This window comes from Manacus candei, unplaced genomic scaffold, assembly GCF_025592945.1.
Source record: "Manacus candei isolate 608988 ecotype Guabito, Panama unplaced genomic scaffold, ASM2559294v1 h1tg000011l, whole genome shotgun sequence".
Lineage (NCBI taxonomy): Eukaryota > Metazoa > Chordata > Aves > Passeriformes > Pipridae > Manacus > Manacus candei.
The window spans coordinates 18,703,468-18,722,702 of NW_026138059.1; the positions used below are offsets into that span (position 1 = coordinate 18,703,468).

Here is a 19,235-nt window from a genome sequence, read left to right on the forward strand (position 1 = left end):
GTAAGATTCTAGTCTTTGAAGAACTTTTATTCTGAGATGTGAATGAAAATGAAGTTGAAGTAACTTTTTTTAAAAAATAAAAACAGAAGATGAAACTTAAATATATCTTAGAAAATGCAAAAATTATTCCACAGGTTCAATACTGAATGAGCAGTGTGCATTAGGTCTAAAGCTAGGATTTTTTTTACTGGTCTTCTGAGAAGTAATACCTTGTGAGCTCCAACATTAGCTTTTCAGAGAACTTAAAATGCTCTTGATTACTAGACTGAAGCAAATAGTACATGCTTTATGACTTTCGTGGTCAGCATAGTGGTTTTTTTCTGAATTTTTTGAACTTATAATCTCCTTTGCCTTATTATGTTTTTGAAGTTATCTGTTAATCACTTAACTGAATGTGAAATATGTCTAATTTGTTCATTATGGTAGTAGTGTTGGAGCCATGGTCATCTAAGTATATACATATAGTTCAGATTCTGATTGCTAATTGGACAATCAGAATATGCTATTAAGTCTCTAGTGAGCATAATTTAATTTACTGATTGAGAATTTGTTTTGATGTAAATATTCCATTATCCATGCCTACAGTAGAATTCTTTCAGGTAACTAACTAACTGGGATATTTTCAGAAAGCCAACACAAAAGAGACAAAAGTCTAATTTGAGGCACATTCAATTTTTCGTCTGAAAATAGCTTTGTATAAAATCTATTTTTGTAGAGCTCCCTAGCTCAGTATTTTACTGAACTCCCTAGTGAACCCATTCTTTTCCAGCCCTTTCTAGACAGCAGAGTAAGGCATTTGGAGAGATTTGAAGGTTATCTGTGGGCAGATGTGCAAGTAGCACTGTAGATGATTCAAAAAAGGTTCATCGTTAGAAGCAATATGATGAGATTCAAGTCTTAAACCTCTCTTAGAGAACCATAATACATATCCCAGTTGTAGGTCTCTAGCTGCTAAGAGAAAGTCTCTTTGCACTAAGCAAAATACGACTAACTAAAGACATAGATATTAGTTATGTAGATATTAGTTTATGTATGTCCATAAGCAATAAGTAATTCTGAGAATATGTTTATATGTTACAGAGTTCTCAGCCTAAATGAGTGTCATAAACTCTGTTGCTCTAAGTAGAGAACTAAACACCTTCGCTGAAAAATCACTGCTTGCAACCTCCAGACATTCATATATGTTGACTATTGGCATAATTTCTCCAAACGATGCACCATGTGAGCTAAGACAGCTTTTAGGTTGCCACATTTCTTGTTATGCTGACAGGCTGAAATGAATTACATGAGATGTATCCTGTGTAGCCACCATGGAGTAGACACTTTTCAATGATTCTTTTTATTGACATCTGTAGGAGAAACAGCCACAGTTCGCTGGAGAGTACACTTCCATTAATCATTGTGGAGGTCAAAAGGTACAGATTTTTGCAGTAATATTTGCAGAACATGCATGAGAATTTTAAGTGATTCAAGTGTCTGACATCATGTAGGAATGTAGAAACAATGAGGATACTAAAATCAGTTGGTTTGATGCTTACTGATGAAAGACAAGCATGCTCTTCCACCTCTGAGGATGTACTGCTTCAATAGTGTCATCCTCATAATTCTCCCTAATATGAGCATCAATGTCGTGTCGACTCGATTATGTTTTCTATTGCTTTCTAATTCAGTCAGTGAAGTAGGCCAGGAAGCAGTTTGCTATCTAGAGTAGAAATCTGTCACAACTGAAAACCAGCATTTTTTAAAGTTTAAAAAAATATATATGTTGCAAAAAACACCACACACATACTGATAGCTCTGAAAGTAATTATGTATTTGGTAGACCTGTAGAGCATCATTATCAGTCTCACTAATTCTAATGGATTCATTTTCTCAGTCCAGTAAAGTGCTGTTCTTTCTGTGTTAAGAGTAGTACACCACAATCAGATAGATTATGCCTATCAAATACATCTGCTCTTAGGTCAAATTTTCTGGCCTTTTTTTTTTTTTCTTTTAATATATTTGTTTTATACTTTGGCATTGGGTATTTGACCTGGTGTTAAGTAGGCAGGAAATCTTGCACCTCTGTTATTCTTTAGTGCAGGCTTCAGGGCGAACTTCCCCAAGAGGTGTTTGTCAAATTATGCTTTGTTTAACTCAAATCTGCAGCTGAACAGAGACATTGCATGAGCAACACCTGTGAAATAAGCAAACTACATGGTACTCTCTGACACTATGGGCCGTAGAGGTAGGAATGATGTGTCAGCAGATGCACTCAGATACTTTTTCCTAGTGTGGATTATGCAAGGAAAGTGAAGGAGTACATTGTTTTCTTAGCCTCAGTGAGATATTTGATGTCTTAAAAATTCAGAATTTCGGAGACCTAGAAAAGTATGCTTTTACTAAAGCCAGCAAAAACATATAATGTATTTTCAGAAGATCTAGGTCCGAGTGATTTTCCTTCATAGTTTTTAGTTAAGTCTCTTATGTGCTTTCCTGCTTAAAATCCTGTGCATGCATTTCTGAAGGAAGGATTTAGTTTTAGTTCAGGATTTAGTTTTAGTTATTTAGCATTGGAACAGGCTCTCCAGGGAAGCAGTGGAGTCACGATCCATGAAAGCATTCAAAAAACATGTGAATATGGTACTTGAGGACATGGCTTAGTAGTGGAACATGCTAGTGGTGCTACATTGATGGTTGGACTTTGTGATCTTAGAGGTCTTTTCCAACCTTAACAATTCTATGACTGTATGATTGTGAAAATTTGCTCTGAGGTTTAAATTTTGAATCACTGATTTTCTTCTCATTCATTTTGTGTTTTCTCATTAAGGTTATTCTGTTGACTAGAGAGGAGTTATTTATGGGTCTTATTTGTTAAGGCCATAGGTGTCACTATAGGAGTTCAGAGAGAACTTATCTCACCATAAGAGACCTTTTAAGAGGTTCCAGGTCCATTTTGGAAACCATTGCAACACCCTCCTATCAGGGGGCTGTGCCATACGCACATCTCCCACGCTGAACTGGATGAAATAATATGTTTGAAATTGCATGTGTGTGATCATTAACCTGCAAGGGACAGTTAGCAAGGGCTACATCCCCTTGTGAACTGGATAGCTAAACCTTCTAGCTCGTAGCAGAGCTGTGGTTTTGGAAAACACCTTCTCGGCTGCATTCTCAGCTGACAAAATTTGGTCTGGCTGGGTGGAACGAGACCAGCTTAAAGCAACCAAGGTTCTTGTCCTTTACTTTTATCCTTCTCTTCTCTACATAAAATTTAGCAGCCACCCCTAATGTCTGTGTACAAAACAGCCAGCTTTATGGTACCACAGACGATAAAAATGTAATGTGCAAAATTCACATCCAGTGACACTTCCTCCATTTTTTATTATTCTTTCATAAAAACAATTTAGGAGACTTAAACAAGGACAAGAAAATGCTCTTAAAAAGGCATGCAATATCATTTAGCTTCACCTAGAAACTTTACCATTCTAAAAAAAGCCCACACTCAGTTTAACTGGTTTTAGCAAGTACCTGTTTGCAGTACCTGTTATTTAAAATATTGATTCTTGTTCCTTCTCTTCATACACCTTTAGAATTTTCACAGACTGTAAGCTTCCCTGTCATAAATTCATAGATAATTCATCTCATATTTTAATGAATACTGCTATCATTTAGAAAAGATTAGGCAACCATCTGCAGAAATGTTGGCTGTAAGTAGTTGCAGGGCAAGGAAATAGTCTAGATGTCCTTGTGAGTCCTGCTTTCTACAATTACCTTTACTTATTTTTCAGTCTTTCTAGAGCAGAAAAGAAAGAGAAAGAGTTATTGAATTCAAGAATAGCTTAGAAAATTACCATTTATCCTCACTCCTCATCTCTTCAGTTTTAAATGTCTAGAACAATAAAGAGGTATATACTAGCCTGTGTGTAATAACTAGGTAGCTTACTGCAGTGTTCAGTAAAAAGAAATTGTTCATATAAAAATGATGCCATTCCAAAATAACTCCTGCGCTGGCTAACCATATCAATAATTCAATTAATTAAATATACGACAAAAGCAAAATACTTAATGCAGAAGTAAAATAGTACAAAATATAAAGAAGCAATGAAGATTCCGAAGTATTATTATGATACCATGATTTAAATTTTTAAACTCTACACATGAATAAGTTATTATAGTAGAAACATTAAAATTATGAGAATGCTACAGGAGAATGCATTAAAAATCTTTCATTTAAAAAAGGCAAAAATAGATGAGGGTAATCCCCTGTGTTTTTGCTCTTTAATGTGTTATTACATCCATGAATCTTTTGAGAGAACAATAAGGAATATGAGAGAATAATATAATTCTAAATTTATGGGATTTAAATGTTAAAATTGATAATGTAAAGTGCTTTTATCAGTTTTGTTATTTTTGTTTGAATACAACCATTTTGGGATGGATTACTAGGGAAATATTTGAATGGGAAAAATGTGAACTACAGAGCATCTTCTGCCTCCCTGGCCGTGATAATTACAAATATGCCAGATTTAGTAGTTATAAAAAAGGGTAAGGCTGTAGTTCAAGGTTTCATCCACCCCTCCTTTTGCTCTTTGCTTACTTATAATTCTGCAAAGCACACGTGAAAACACACTACCTGCTGTGGTGGCATTTGACATTCATTTTGAACAGGTATGAGTCACTTCACTAGATTTTTATGCTCAGTTTCTTCTGCATAGGTATAAGATGGTGAGCAATTGGGACCAGGAAGACAAGTGATAGAGTTCACACAGTTTTAAAATTCTGTGCATATTGAAAGTGAATAAATATTACATCTTTACGATATTCTTCACTGACCAAATCTGTAGCCATAAATTAACAGGTTCAGATCCCACTGAAGATAATGACTGGCCAAGAGAGTCACTGCAGAGACGCACAGAGAGATTCAGATTGCATTGCCATGAGAAAGTCTAGCTCCTCAGGATTTGTACTATCATTTATATTTTAATTCAGTAGTACTTCATTTCTTATGTCATTAAAAATACCAACAAGTAATATTAATCCAAAATTATGTCCTAGGAGCAAATGGGTCTCCCTAGAGACAAATATAAACTAATTACCTTTGTACAATATGTTGACTATTTAAAATACATAATTATTTTCTCTAATTTTTTGAAAGATGAAAGAGTGCATTCATATATGTATTAGAATATCTCCGTGTGTGAAAGGAAATTTTGTATCTAATTTCCTACAAATGCTAGCCTATCTTTTTTCTTTTACTTGATAAAATGCAAAAATATGTTATAATTAAAAAAATATACTTTTTTAGTAGAAATGCTTTTGCCTTTCATATTTCTACTGCTATAAAATCCTCTCCATTTTTTCATGGGTAATGGGATATCTTTCTCACTGTGTTCGTGAATACGGCTCAGTTCAGATTTTAATTCTCTCTAGTGAAAGAAATTATTCCATTCAGTTTGAAACTGGTAAAAGCTCTTCTATACTGTTTTGAAGAGGAAAAAGAGGACTTTTTATGGGACCAGGATCTATGTAGGAAGTAGGCAAAGGCTGTTTTCAGAATGTTTTCCACATTCACTAAGAAGAGGTTCCCATGGAAATCTAATTCAGCTATTAGTTATGTTACCCTTCTGGCAACTTGCCTGCCTGGTGAGGAAATATCATTTTAAGGGGTTCCCATAGAAAGCTATAGCTTAAATCTGTACTGCAGAGTGATGGTATTCATTGATACCCTGAAGCTCTGTGTCCTGCCAATGCAGCATTAGAGAACAAGTACTTCCTTGTGGGGCCTGGGTACCCTCCTACGGTGAAGCAGTGCTGGAGACAGGGAAGGGAGTGCTCCTGGGATTTTCTTCTCTTCTGTCATAGGGCTTACTGTAAGGGAAAAAAAAGCAACTGCAGCTTGTGTTTTGTTTGGTTTGAGTGTTTTGTTGGGGTTTTATTTATCTCCAGTTCTACAAAAAGAAGAAATAAAACAAAAAAAAAAACACAACAAGAAACCAAACCGAAACAAAAATAACAACAACAAGAAAACACCAAAACCCCCTCAGTCCTTTGAATGTAATGATTTTTTTTTATTATTTTTATATATAGGAGAAATAATTTTATAGTGAAAATGAAACAAGGAAACAGAAAGTCACGGTTTCTCAAATCAATGCAAAATTGTGCTTCTAAGTCAACACACATTCTGCCATCTAGTGCCCAGAAGAAATTGTACTGACCAGTTGCCAATGTGATGAGAAATCCCAAGTACTGCTACTGCTGCAGATCTTTGTGGGAGAACCTGTAGAAGAGACTACAAAAAATTTAAATGTGCAGAAAACTTCTGCAAGCTCCTGGAAGTAAAAAATGATCAGATCTACTGAAATTATTTAATAGTTCAGTCAAAAAATTAAACAAACTGATTCTTTCTATACTTCCATAGTCTTCTTTCTTCCTTTCCCCCTCTGCACCCCCTTCACCTGGGACTTACATCATCATTTTGCATAATTTCTGGGAAAAACATTGGTGCGTTGGCACAGAGAGCATGCCATGCTACTGCATGTGAGACAGTTTGCATTAATGCACATTCTGGCTGCAAGACCTTTAATATTCATTCTGTAGTCAAGAGTAATTGAAAACACTCATTTGGCTATTTACAGTTCAGGAGTGGGTAGGACAGTATGAAGCACACTGCTGGAGAGCTGTGGGTGAGAGAAGAAAATGACAGTCAATTTGGGGAATCTATTGGTTTTTCTTGCTTTTAAGGTTCTGAAAAGCCTTCAGGGAGCTTCTCACCGTCTCACCTTCCAGAAGGTTCCGTACAAGCTGATGATACTCAGCAACTCTCAGAGGTTCCTTGACATTGTACATGTCCTAAAGGGATAAACCTAGAAGTCTCAGAATCACTTTTTTTTCTTTTTTTTAGTTCAAAAGTTCATTCATGTTGTCATCACCAACTGATGCTGAAAAAGGCTTTTTTTTTATTAACTTAGTGTGTTCTGCACCATAAATAGCACAAAATAGCACATAGTAGGTGGTACACCATAACCAGATCAATGCATTTACTCTTGAAGTTCCCATGAAATGTGACAAAAAAAATAACCATAAAAGCCAAACCAGCATGGTTTATAATGTTATCTGATGACTAGGATGTATTTGTAGCAATACATATATATATGTTAAAAATATTATAAATCAGCCTAGGATCTGTTTGATCTGTTTGACACGTACCTTAACTTTAATGATTATCCAGTTGTCCAAAAGCAAAGACTAGTTCTACTACTTGATGAGTAGAACCTTGCAAAGCTGATATTTTTCTTTTGTACTGCTCAGTCTTCCTAGTTTGCATTTTTACACTGTTAACAGATTTTCTTTCTTCTTTGTTCCTACAGAGAGCACATGGCACCTCTCTCCTCTCCTAAAAATGTACACCTACACTGGCTGCAAGACTTTAGTTTCTCCTTTTAAAAACTAAAAAGGTTACTCAATAGAAACAAAAATTCCCGTAAAATAACATAAAAATAAAGGTAAAACCAATGGGACTAGTGATTAAGAGTTGTAAATAATACTCAACTGTAAACTCTGGAATTTCAAATTTAATTTTTTTCAATCCTAGAAGGCATGGAACTATTTTACATGCCTCAGCTCATATGCAAAATGAAATCATGGAATCATAGAATCATTTAGGTTGGAAAAGACCTCCAAGATCATCAAGCTTTGACTGAACACCACCATGCCAACTAAACCATAGCATTAAGTGCCATGTCCAGTTGTTTTTGAACACTTCTAGGGATGGTGACTCCACCACCTCCCTGGGCAGTCTCTTCCAATGCTTAACCAAATGATATATCACATCCATATTAAGATACATACATTACTAAAATACTTTGAAGTACTGATCCATTGTGTGCAGCTGAGGAGAGACAAAATACGCATCTTATTTCAGGAAACTGTTGTACTTCCATAGCCACCAAAGGACCACTGGCAGCAGGATAAATTCTTTTGTCAGATAACTAAACCTCAGGTTTTCTACCCCAAATTTTTGGAATGTGTTACGATTTATCATAAGTCATGGTCTGGTTAAAATGATCCATTCAAGGTTCCCAATAATGCTGGTTTTTATTTACATTTTGAGGTATTTATGAGTTTTACCTTCATGCTGTTGGATTATAGCATTAACAATGTAGTAAAAAGTATTAAAACTCTTTCATGTTTTCAGAGTCATGTTTTAAGGGTCATACTAGTGATTTCTGAATTAGGCCATGTACCTGTTTGTTGCTGAAAGGATTTGTTGTCCCCCTTTATTTAACAAAACAACATAGAATCGTAGAATCATAGAATCAGCCAGGTTGGAAAGGACCTCCGAGATCATCAAGTCCAACCCTTGATCTGCTACCACCATGGTTACTATACTATGGCAGTAAGTGCCACATCCAGTCTCATTTTAAAAACCTCCAGGGACAGAGAATCCACCACCTCCCTGGGCAGCCCATTCCAATGTCTGATTACTCTCCCTGTGAAAAATTTCTTCATGACATGGTTAATATCAATGTTTGAGGTAAAAGCAGAGGACTGTCCTGCACCCAAAGAAAATTTAGGACAGGTATCACAAAAGAAATTCCCTTCAGAATCTGATGTCTACAAAAATACCTTCTGGGTTAGAAAACTTATTTTCAGCAGCAAGAACTAGGTAAGAAGAGTGAGAATGAGAAAAATTCCTTTACTCAGAATGTCAATTCATATATCCAATCTTATATCCCAGACATCAGGACTTGAATTATACTGACTTGACCTTGCAGGACACCTCTATACCAGATACTGCCTAGATTAAGATGGTTCTTGTCACCTTTCCCACACAAATGGGCCCTTGATATTAGTGTGCCATTTAGTCATACTCTAGGCTGACTTGGGTTAAAAAGCTGTCCCTGCCCAGAAAGCATTTAAATACTTCTGCTCTGTGAAGTATTGACAGAAAACAAATGCATAATGGGTTCATCTTCTACATTCATTACCTAGGATCTAAAAATGGAGGAAAGTTTTATTTTAGTGTTTTTAGTATTTATTGTAAACTGTGGCAGTCACTTAAGAAAGATATTGTATTTTAAAATGCTTCATAAAAATGCATTACTGTTAAGATTCCTTGATTAAACAATTTTGAGACCATCGTTTGTACTTAGACACAGAAAGTGGACATTTCTGATCCCATTACAAAAATGTACTTAATCCTTTTTTAAATTTCTTACAAGGGCGGCATTTTAATGAGGCCTCACCCACGCCAGTACACTGCATTTCCTGGTATCACTTTTGTTCTCCTGCAGTGTTTGGTTAAATACTTCAGCTGAGTATGAAAATGAGAGCACTGCATAAGTCTACTTCCATTTTCTGACAAACCTTATAGAGACATATTTTTAACTTTGTAATGAAACATTTGTCTTTAATATATTCTTACTATAGGAATGCTTAATATATCAAAGGGAGATTATCTGAAAAGTGCATCTCAAAGACCATCAGCAATTGTTGAAATGAATTGAATGCGTAAATTAAAAATGTGTTGTTGCTAAGTGGAAAAATTAAAAAATCGAGGCATGATTATCACGCTTGTTGATATTTGTGAGTAACTCCATTGTTGTGAATGGAGCTACACTGGATATAATCTAGAACCCAGAAAACTGATCTCCCAGACTTCCCTTTGCCTCTTCACCAGTGGTCTCTGTCCTGCAGGACACTGCATGTGCCTACACCCAGCACGAGATGCTGCAGGACTGGGACTGGAACGTTTACCACCTCCCTGTATGCCTCTGGAAAGCCTTCCTCTAGCAAAGGTCTCCCATTATTGCACTCTGTAATTTAAAAAGTAGAACTAAGTCTTCTGCAAGAATGGTGCCGTATCCTCTAAATTGCCTGACAAGCAGAGATCATGGAGGCAGCAAACTGAGAGTAAACATGCCTTGCTGCAATAGTCTCATTGGGGGAAAAAGCTATGTAAAGTCTCTTGCCATTACCATGTTATTAATTATGGTTTAAATGTGTCATTTGTACTGCACGTTGTAAAAATTGTAAAAATATTCTAATCATAATTTGCATTAGAGTATCAATTGTAAAACTTTCATTATAGTAAGAAATTTCACACAGAATAAAAAGATATCTTAAATCAGAGGAGCTGTAGAAGAAACGTATTTTGTAAAAATCTATTCATAAAACTTTTAAAGGAGATGTATTTTGTAAAAATCTATTCATAAAATTTTCAGCACACATGTATATATACGCATATATATATGCATGTGTGTATATATATATAATTTAATTATCTTTTATATTTATTTCTGGGATGTATTAAAAATTATGAATGTTTAATCCTCAAAATATATTTTATTAACTAGATTTTCAAATATTCTCTTTAGAATGAAAACTGGTTTGCTGTTCTCAAATTAATAATTAAATTTATATTTTAAGTGGTGCAATTAATGAATATTTACAAAAAGAAACACTAATTTGGAAAAATACATTAATAATTTACTGGAAAAGAAAAAACTTCTTTCTGCTGATCGACCCCTTAAAAATCAGCTTACCTTTTATTGTTTCTTTACTCTAAATAGAAAATTAAATATGTTCAATGATTTATCAAAGCAATGTGTTTGCAAATAATATTTATTAGTAACATTTACATCTTATATAGTGTTTTGCATCTTTTGAGGCAGAACGGTAAGTTTTATCTTCATACCTTTACAAATTGGGGAGAATTTTGAATTTTGCATTAGCAAGGTAACCTTCCGACAGAAAGGTATTTCTTAATGTTTATGTTCTTAGTGTTTCAGACACCTTCTGCCTCATCAGAAACCTCATGTGATGGTAGTTGAAGTACTTTCAATGTTAACCCACATTTCCCAGCACACGCTTCCTGAATTAGAGTCCCAGCAGAAACAGAATATTTAGCACAGAGCTGCAGACAGCTGTGTGTGCCTGGGAGGATCAGAGGGAACTGTGCTGAAGACGCAGCAGTCCCTCTCTAAGTGCAAAGATCTCTCCACATTAACTCACAGAGAGGAAAAATGGAGCCAAGATAGAAGTCTAGGAGGTTTGCACAGGACCAGAGAGAGAAGATGACAGCAGTAATAGGATAAAAAAACCTGAAGCATTCTTGTGTCCCACACTCTGGGCTTTTGTATCACTGATTTTTCATACGTTTCCCTATTAAAATCAGTGTGGAGGGCAAGATAAAGCCTGTAGTCTTTTTAACTGAGAAGTTTCAGAAAGGAAACCGATCACAAGCATTTGTTCTGCTGGACTCAGCCTAAAAATTAAACAGTTCTTTGGCTAAATTATTATTATTTCACATTGCCACCATTCCCAAAGATGGCTCATTATCTCTGTTGAAGGCTTCATCAGCCTGAAAGATGAGTGCAGAAATAGAAGTCCTCTGGAGGAGCAGCAGACTCTGCCATAGAACAGCAATGTCTATCACTGTCACAGTCATTTTCTGGTGTGGTTTGCACTGATTCAAGATACAATTATAAAATGTCTGCATTTGAATAAGTGTTTTTGTCCTGTGTTATACAGCTGATTTTTAGTATGTGTCACTGCATTGAATGTTGGTTCATACAATAAAATCATATTGGAAAATCTGCAGACATAAATTTAAGTATTTATTAAAAGCTGAGTGTAGCAAAGTTAAGTTGATGTTAACTGCCATGATCACTTGCCTGACTCTTATCAGCAACTTCCAGGTATGTTTAGGAACATATTGCATGAGACAGTATGTGACTTTTGAGAAATGTCTACACACAAGCTTTCATAAACCTTTATTCTGTCTTTAGAATTTGGAATGATGGGAGATCATACAATTAAAAGTCAGCGACCTCGATCTGTTCATGAGAAAAGGGTCCCTCAGGAACAAGCTGATGCTGCTAAATTTATGGCACAAACTGGTAATACATCAGTTACATTTTTCTATTTACTGTTGTTAATTTTAGCAAAACCACTGCATGTTTCCATAATCTTTTGCTGCATATTTGTCAGTTTTCTAAGCTGATACTTTTTTTGAATCATTTTTTTTTTCACCAGTTAAAGTCCATAAATAAAGTAGCTGAGAATTAGGTAGATCATACAAAAACATGCACTGTGAATGTGGATACTGAATCGTTTAATGTAAGCATGAATTTCTTTGGTAGTAAAAGAAGTCTCACATGTACAAGACACAGGACAGCTCACTATGACATATTAACGTTTTTTCAAAGATGATAAGAACATGCTTCAGAATGTCTTTATAAATAGACTGAGGTCTAATCCCAGCTTTAGGCATTTATCAAATTAATTAATTACTGGGGTGACTTTAATGTGCATGCATTCAGCATTTACTATCTTTGGCCCAGCACGACGCTCTATTCTCTAGTTTCCAGATTCATAATTGCTAAATGAAATTGGCCGTAAGTAGTTTTTAATTGGATGTGCAAATTATCTAACAGTTTTTCATCTAAAACATATTTTCTAATTTTGTTTGAGCAACTTCATCTTCTTTATCTAAAGATACCAAAATGGTATTGGAAACCTGAAGTAATTAAAAAAAAAAAAACAAACCAGCCTGTTTACCAACAGTTACCACAGCTGCCTTTGAGGTCAATAATAAAATTTCAGTGATGAGTTGAATTAAGCTCTTATGCACCAAAGCTACTGCCCATTTTGACATTGATAATAGCCCCTTTGTCTGTTGGTAAAATCTAACTCTTTAATGGTACCCTACACACTCCATTCCAGTAAGTTGCTGTGTTGACAATTTTGTGCCCCATATTTTTGTATGGATTTAAAACAACTTACTCTATATTCCATAGTTACTAACCTAGAATATATGCCTGCATCAGCCATACATAATGCTTCCAGGTTTTATGCACTTCAGTAAAAGAGCTATGATTGCTTCTAGTTATATTGCATGTTGACTTCCTTAGTAATAGGGTGCTTTACTTAACAGATTTGCAGAAATCAATATATTAAGCAATCTAAATACATGTATAGCCAATCAGTGTAGATCTGTTTGGTAAAGAACTTAGAATTTAGAAGTCTGTTTACCTCCTGTTAATCTATAGGACTGCTTTTATGGCTAACTCCCAGATACTACTGTAGGAAAATGTAGTGGAAGAAGGGAGCCTAGAGTTCTCTATGCAGTTTTTGTTCAGGGAAGTAGAACTGATTACTCACATACCTAGCTATGACATAGAATGTTAGTTGCTTACTACATAGAATAACACCTCTGCTTTTATGCTGCTTCCTGAATTCATACAATTACTCAAAAAATAAGTAAAATTATCTGGTTTATTTCCTCATATAAATCCCTAAAAGTTTAATGATATCACTTAAAACTTGTATCTGATGATTTCTAGTCATGCATTGCAGTGCATCTGTTATGGGTGCTAGAGAACTGCATTATAAATACAGCACTTACTTATACCATCACCTTCTGATAGACTGTGTGTGTGGAGTGGGAGATGAACGTTATACAGGCTTGGTTTTCAAGGTCCTGTTCTGAAAGCATGTGAGATGTATGAGCATTGAGGAAATCTATATTTTCCATGTTGTAGGTTAACACATTTTAAGTAATACTGTGCTCTTTTTGAACATACTAATTTTCATCTCTTCATTTTCTTTTTCCTTTGTAGTAATCATTGCATATTTTCTTCACCTCTAATGCATTAATTTTTCTTGCAATAAAAGTACTGTGATATCTTTCTAAACTGATTCATAAGGTTATTTTTCTAATACACGTATCTCATTAAATTACCATGTACCTAGAAGTCCTAATAGTAAATGAATACTGAGTTTATGAGGTATTATATTTTGAGCCTGTTTGATATTTTATTTTGTGTAATAATAACACAGATGCGAAAGTGCACCAAAATGTTTGTATCATTTAAAAAGACAGAGAGAGAGGAATAGAAAACTATCCTGGAAAAGATTTATGAAAAGCATTTAATACTATTAGTTTCATCTACTTAATCCACCACGTTTTACTGGGAATGGAAGAGTTTAAAATATGGTATTAAAACATGCATTTTGCTGGTTTTGGGGAATGATATGAGGCAGTCAAAAAAATTATTAAAAAATTTTGTGTGAATAATTTATTGTTCTATATTTGTCCTTTTATGTGTTTGGACTGATCCTTCCCTTAGGTGTTATGGGATTTAGAGAGTATAATGCAGGTAAGTTTCACACAGATCAATGAGACCTTCCGTACAGTAAGTTATGTTTCCTCTTACATGTCCAGCAGCAGGGGAGAAAAAGGGCTTGGTAGCTTGCCAGTAGCTAATTTGAGGTTGTAGATCTAATATGATAGACATAAAAATGTGAGAGTTCTCAAATAACAGAAAATGAAGGAAAATAAAAAGTAGCCATTTTGAAATTTTCATTTCAGAAAAGAAAAAAATGGAAAAAAGAGAAAGCAAACAATGGAAGATATATTAGCATGTTATGCAGTCAATCAAGGTTTACTCTAGAAAATATTAAAGTCTTTATGTGGTTAAATTAAAAAATGGTAAATTAACTATGATATGATATGCCTGTGAAGATATTTCCCTCCTTTTAAATCTTTCAAAATAAGTAATAATCATACTGACAGCAGTACAAAAATACTCTGAAAATCTAAAAATTACCAAAATATCATAATGCATTGAACAAAAGAAAGCAAAGCAGGTGATGAGATAAATTGGTTCTTTATTTTCTTTTCATTTCACTGTTTTTGCACCGTACATCATGTTACTGTGGAGGACCTTCTTCCAGCAAATGTTTAAGCATTGTATCATTTACATATGATAAAATATATTGAGAGTTTATGGCTCTTTTGAATGGACAGTACATATATCCTCAGAACTTTTAATAGTTACTATTATTTCAAAATTCACTCCATACAGTCACACTTCTTAGGATCGTGTTGCTGCTATTTTTCATCATATTTCAAGGGTCAAGAGCAACATTTTTATCACTTTAAGATATCAAAAAAAATTTTTAATACTTAATTTCTGTATTTTGTTAGCTATGCAGTGTCACCATGTCTGTGTTGGATAATTTACACTGAGTATATATGACTGTTTTATATAATGAGGAATGTCTTGAGAAACATAGTTTTGACTTTTTCTGCTGTTTGACCTCTTATCTAAACCATTTTAACAAAGACAAAGTCAAACTTCAAAAAAGTAGGAAAAGACAAAAAGTATTAGCCTAGAAACCCATAGTAATACAAGTCTTTTTACCATGTACATAGGTCTTATATTGCATATTTTATAATTCTTAATGTCCACCCACATATTAAATTTATTTACCATGTTATATCCTCTAACCTGAACCCAAGCCATGTAACAGCCTTATCAAAGTTCTAAATTCATATTAGAGCAACTATTAAAACAATAATCAGTGATTATTTTTTCATTTTTTCCCTAACAAAGAAAATTACTACAAAAATCACTGATGAATTTTTGTGTGTAAAAAGCTCATAATATTGCCCTTGTCTATAGAAATTTTTAGAACTGCACACAATTTTATGAAAAGCCGGGGTATTTTTGTACTAGTTATAAAACATTTTGTCTTGTTACTGAATAAGAAGCACTTTTTTTGTAAAGCATTGAATAGCCTCAGGATTGCTTCTTAGAGGTATAGCAGAGAAAGCATTTTGCAAAGGTTTCATGCTTGACCTCTAAAAAAACCTAAACCAAACAAACAAAAAAAGAGAGCTTTGGCAGATTCACAGATTCTTGCTACAAAAGTACATTTTCAAGAAATAGTGTGTCATTTACTGCGTTCTTGGAAGATAGCACCAGAATCTTCCTGGTTTGCAGACAATCTCTCAATTGTGATCAGTATCACAACTTTTGGAAGACTGGAGGTGTATTGAGATAACTAAAATTTTAAGCAAGCTGTTCAAGTCTGCAAATCGTATCACACTATGGATTTTAAAACAGAAAATCCCACTTGTTAAAAAAAGGACATACATTTAAAAATCAATAGAGACTTCAGCATGCCATTTCACATGATGATTTTTAGTGGAAAAAGCTAAACATCAATGCACAATTATTTACTCAAATTGTTCAGTGAGGTATATTCACATTATTTTTGCATTTGCTTTCTGAGAATACTCAAGGGATCTAGTTTTCTGAACATTATTTCCTTTGGAAAAGGAATTGTGTGTATAGCTGTTCATGGAAATTAAATTTAAGCATTCTTTCCCAAGCATCCATGCAAGAAGACTTTATGCATTACTTTCTTTCAAAAAATAAAAATTATGTAATGTGCTATCTCTCAACAATGAACACATTTCCTCCTTTCTAATATACAGTATTAATAAATCACATCTGGTAATTTGAACATAGTGGTATGTACTATGCAGTAGTGAGATCCAGCACACTCAAGAATTTAGCACACCTGTAGGTTGAAAGCAAGGAGTAGATCTGTGCAGCAAAAGATCAAACCAAAGTTACCATCCCACAGTTCAGGTTAAAATTTATATCTTTGCCAGGGAACTTCTTTCAGATGCTAGATGACTCTCCTCCACTGAAGAAAATTTTAGACATTAGGGGGTTGGTTTGTTTGGGGGTTCTTTCATTGAAATTCCCTTAGTGTTAGGGTTCCTTAAGTTGTTACCAAGCATTAATTCTAGAGTGATAAAATTTCAAAGATAAATCCTTTGCTATTATATAAAAAGAGTTGTCTATGTTCTTTTAGCATCCTGAGGGCAGTGTTTCTGAAGTGTTGAAGGGCAGTAATTCTCATAGAGTTGTAAGTAATGCCAAAAGATCAAAGTGTTCCCCTCTGACAGGCATTATGTGACTGCAGCACTGTAGGTGTCTTTGTTTTCTATTCATTGCACATTTTCACAGCTGCTTTACTCCATGAATTTTTAAATATTTATTTTGGTGCGTTACTTTTTTCGTTGATTTGTAAGAGCAGATAATAATGAGCTTCAGAAAAAAAAGTTGTGTCATTAATACTTATGTCTATATTCATGTTTGTTTGTTGTCTTGCATACAGGTGAATCTGGTGTTGAAGAGTGGGCCCAGTGGAGTACGTGTTCAGTTACTTGTGGTCAAGGGTCGCAGGTGCGAACCAGAACTTGTGTATCACCTTACGGGACACACTGCAGCGGCCCTTTAAGAGAATCAAGGGTTTGCAATAACACTGCCCTCTGTCCAGGTAGTGTTAGCAGCCAATAAATAAAATTGTGGATGTTTTTTAACTGTATAATGATAAGAATTTGAAACTATATAATTTTTTTATTATTAATATGGATTTCATAAGGGCATTTCAATTAAAGCAGAAAATTGTAATTCTATTCAGCTGTGAAATTTTTTCATGTAGGTTGTTATTTTTACTTTCAGAACATTCAAGATATGCAACAAGAGCCCCTTTTTTCTGACAGTTTCAGATTTTTTCAAAAAGTCTATAATCTTTCATTTTCATTCAGAAAAGAGAAGGTAGTTTGAGTACAAAAGACAAACTAGGGAAGAGATTCAGATCATCAGTACATTAAGAAGCAGAGTCTAATTAACAGAGTGGGTTAAGTTAACATATATTATTTGACACCATTGTGTAATTTTGTCATTTAGAATACTGTCTTCTAGGCAATGAGCCAGACAATGTTCACTGCAGTTATGTTTTCATGGACTTCCCTTTACATTGTTCTGGCAAGAAAGGGCAGCAGCTACCCATCAAAGGAAAAAAGATCAGACAAAAGTAACTCTCTTACATCTGACACGTGGTAAAGGTCATCAGTATCTTGCATCACAGTTTTCCTGCTCCTTTTTTCCAAGAGATCTGGACATAGTTGGAGTTCAGCAGTAGTTATACACTAAGGAGAAGAGACAGGCGTGTACAGATTCGTTGCAGAAAGGGCACATCTTTCTTTAGACTTTACCTGGGGATCTGATTAATCTGTGATGGGAAACGAGCGAAGGCATGTGCCCCATGACTACATTAATTTTCCTCTGCTGTGACTGAAATGCAAAAAAAATATTCCACCCTCCGTGTACAAATTCCTCAGGTCCCAGTAACATTTGATCCCAACAGGGTGGTGAGCTATCTTCAACTTCTGGGGAAACTCACTCCATTTTTTAAGTAAACTAAACTGTCAGAGAACCCCTGGACTCTATCTCAATTAGTAGTTATATGTAGAATCAAACTCTTATGGTGTTACTTTGTGTTGAAAAATATCCAATGGAAAGGGCATATGTGATCCCATCAGAGGTTTTGTATCAGCATTATAAGCATTTAGGGTACCTCTGTAATGGAAAGCAACTTAAACATGGTAGAAAGGCATTAGGTGCCGAGAGTGGTTCTTATTAGAGTCATGGTTTATCTAGAGACAATCTTTTAAGACAAACAATTCACATGAGCTTTTCTAATATTTCAGAGTAGAAATGCCTACCTAGAGCTGAATTTTAACACCTGAATTGTTTCCATACAAAAATGGGAGCTATTTCTAAAATGGTTAAGCTAGCTTAGAGTGTGCCACAGATGGGATGTATTGCAAAAGAACTCTCAACCTGATAGTACAAAAATGAGAAGTGAAAGAAGAGATCTCTAAAAGAAAAGAGCAAACATTGCAAAAAATCAAAGATAGATTTAAAGATTTATTTGAAACTAGGTGAAGAATGAACATGAAAACACACATTCCAGGTCTCACAAAGAGAGATAGTTCTGCCTGCTTTCTTGCTTATTAATATTAAATAAGAAGAGGAAAGGTGGTTAATTTTCAAAATTGACAATCTTCATTGTCAAAGTAAACCGGAAAAAAGTTAATTCTTAAAAATCACGTTGTCAAGCAAACTTCTAAACAATGCTCACCCAAAAGGATTGTTCCATATTTCTCAGGTCACAAAGGAGCTTTTTTCTTACATGCTCCCACTTCAGGGTATGGCTTTTGTTTCCAGATGCCCAGTATTAGCAATGGTTACCAGTTCTTACTGTCTGTACTGACAAGATATTTTCCTTTTCAGTTCACCACAGCTGATTCTGATAATCTTGATGTATCTTGAGTTACCTTTTCTAAATAATTAGTCTTCTGGGCTTAATTTTGCATTTTGTCTCACACAGTTACAATAACCTTATTAAATTATGGTGTTCTGTGTCTGACTACAGGGTCACTACTCTGTGACAGTGTGCAAGATTAGCAATTTAGAAATGTGCTTTTCCTAGTCACATCTCCATTAAGTTTTCAAACATCCCTTTAATTATTAGCCTAAATATCCTCTGTCCTCATTCTATTCTGTATCCTGACTCAGAGAGTTGCATAGTTTAGGATTATC

At 34.7% G+C, this 19,235-nt stretch overlaps 1 protein-coding gene across 9 annotated transcripts in view; it reads left to right on the forward strand.

Moving 5' to 3' along the window:
- ADGRB3 (adhesion G protein-coupled receptor B3) overlaps positions 1–19,235 on the forward strand; it is a 459,474-nt gene that overhangs the window by 169,210 nt on the left and 271,029 nt on the right. For 6 of the 9 annotated variants that reach the window (XM_051777697.1, XM_051777703.1, XM_051777706.1 and 3 more), the window contains exons 3-5: positions 11,772–11,882; positions 14,115–14,144; positions 16,963–17,124. In XM_051777697.1, the coding sequence (XP_051633657.1) occupies positions 11,772–11,882; positions 14,115–14,144; positions 16,963–17,124 (303 nt within the window). The remainder of the gene's footprint in view (positions 1–11,771; positions 11,883–14,114; positions 14,145–16,962; positions 17,125–19,235) is intronic. The other 3 variants (XM_051777701.1, XM_051777705.1, XM_051777704.1) reach the window with 2 other exon arrangements.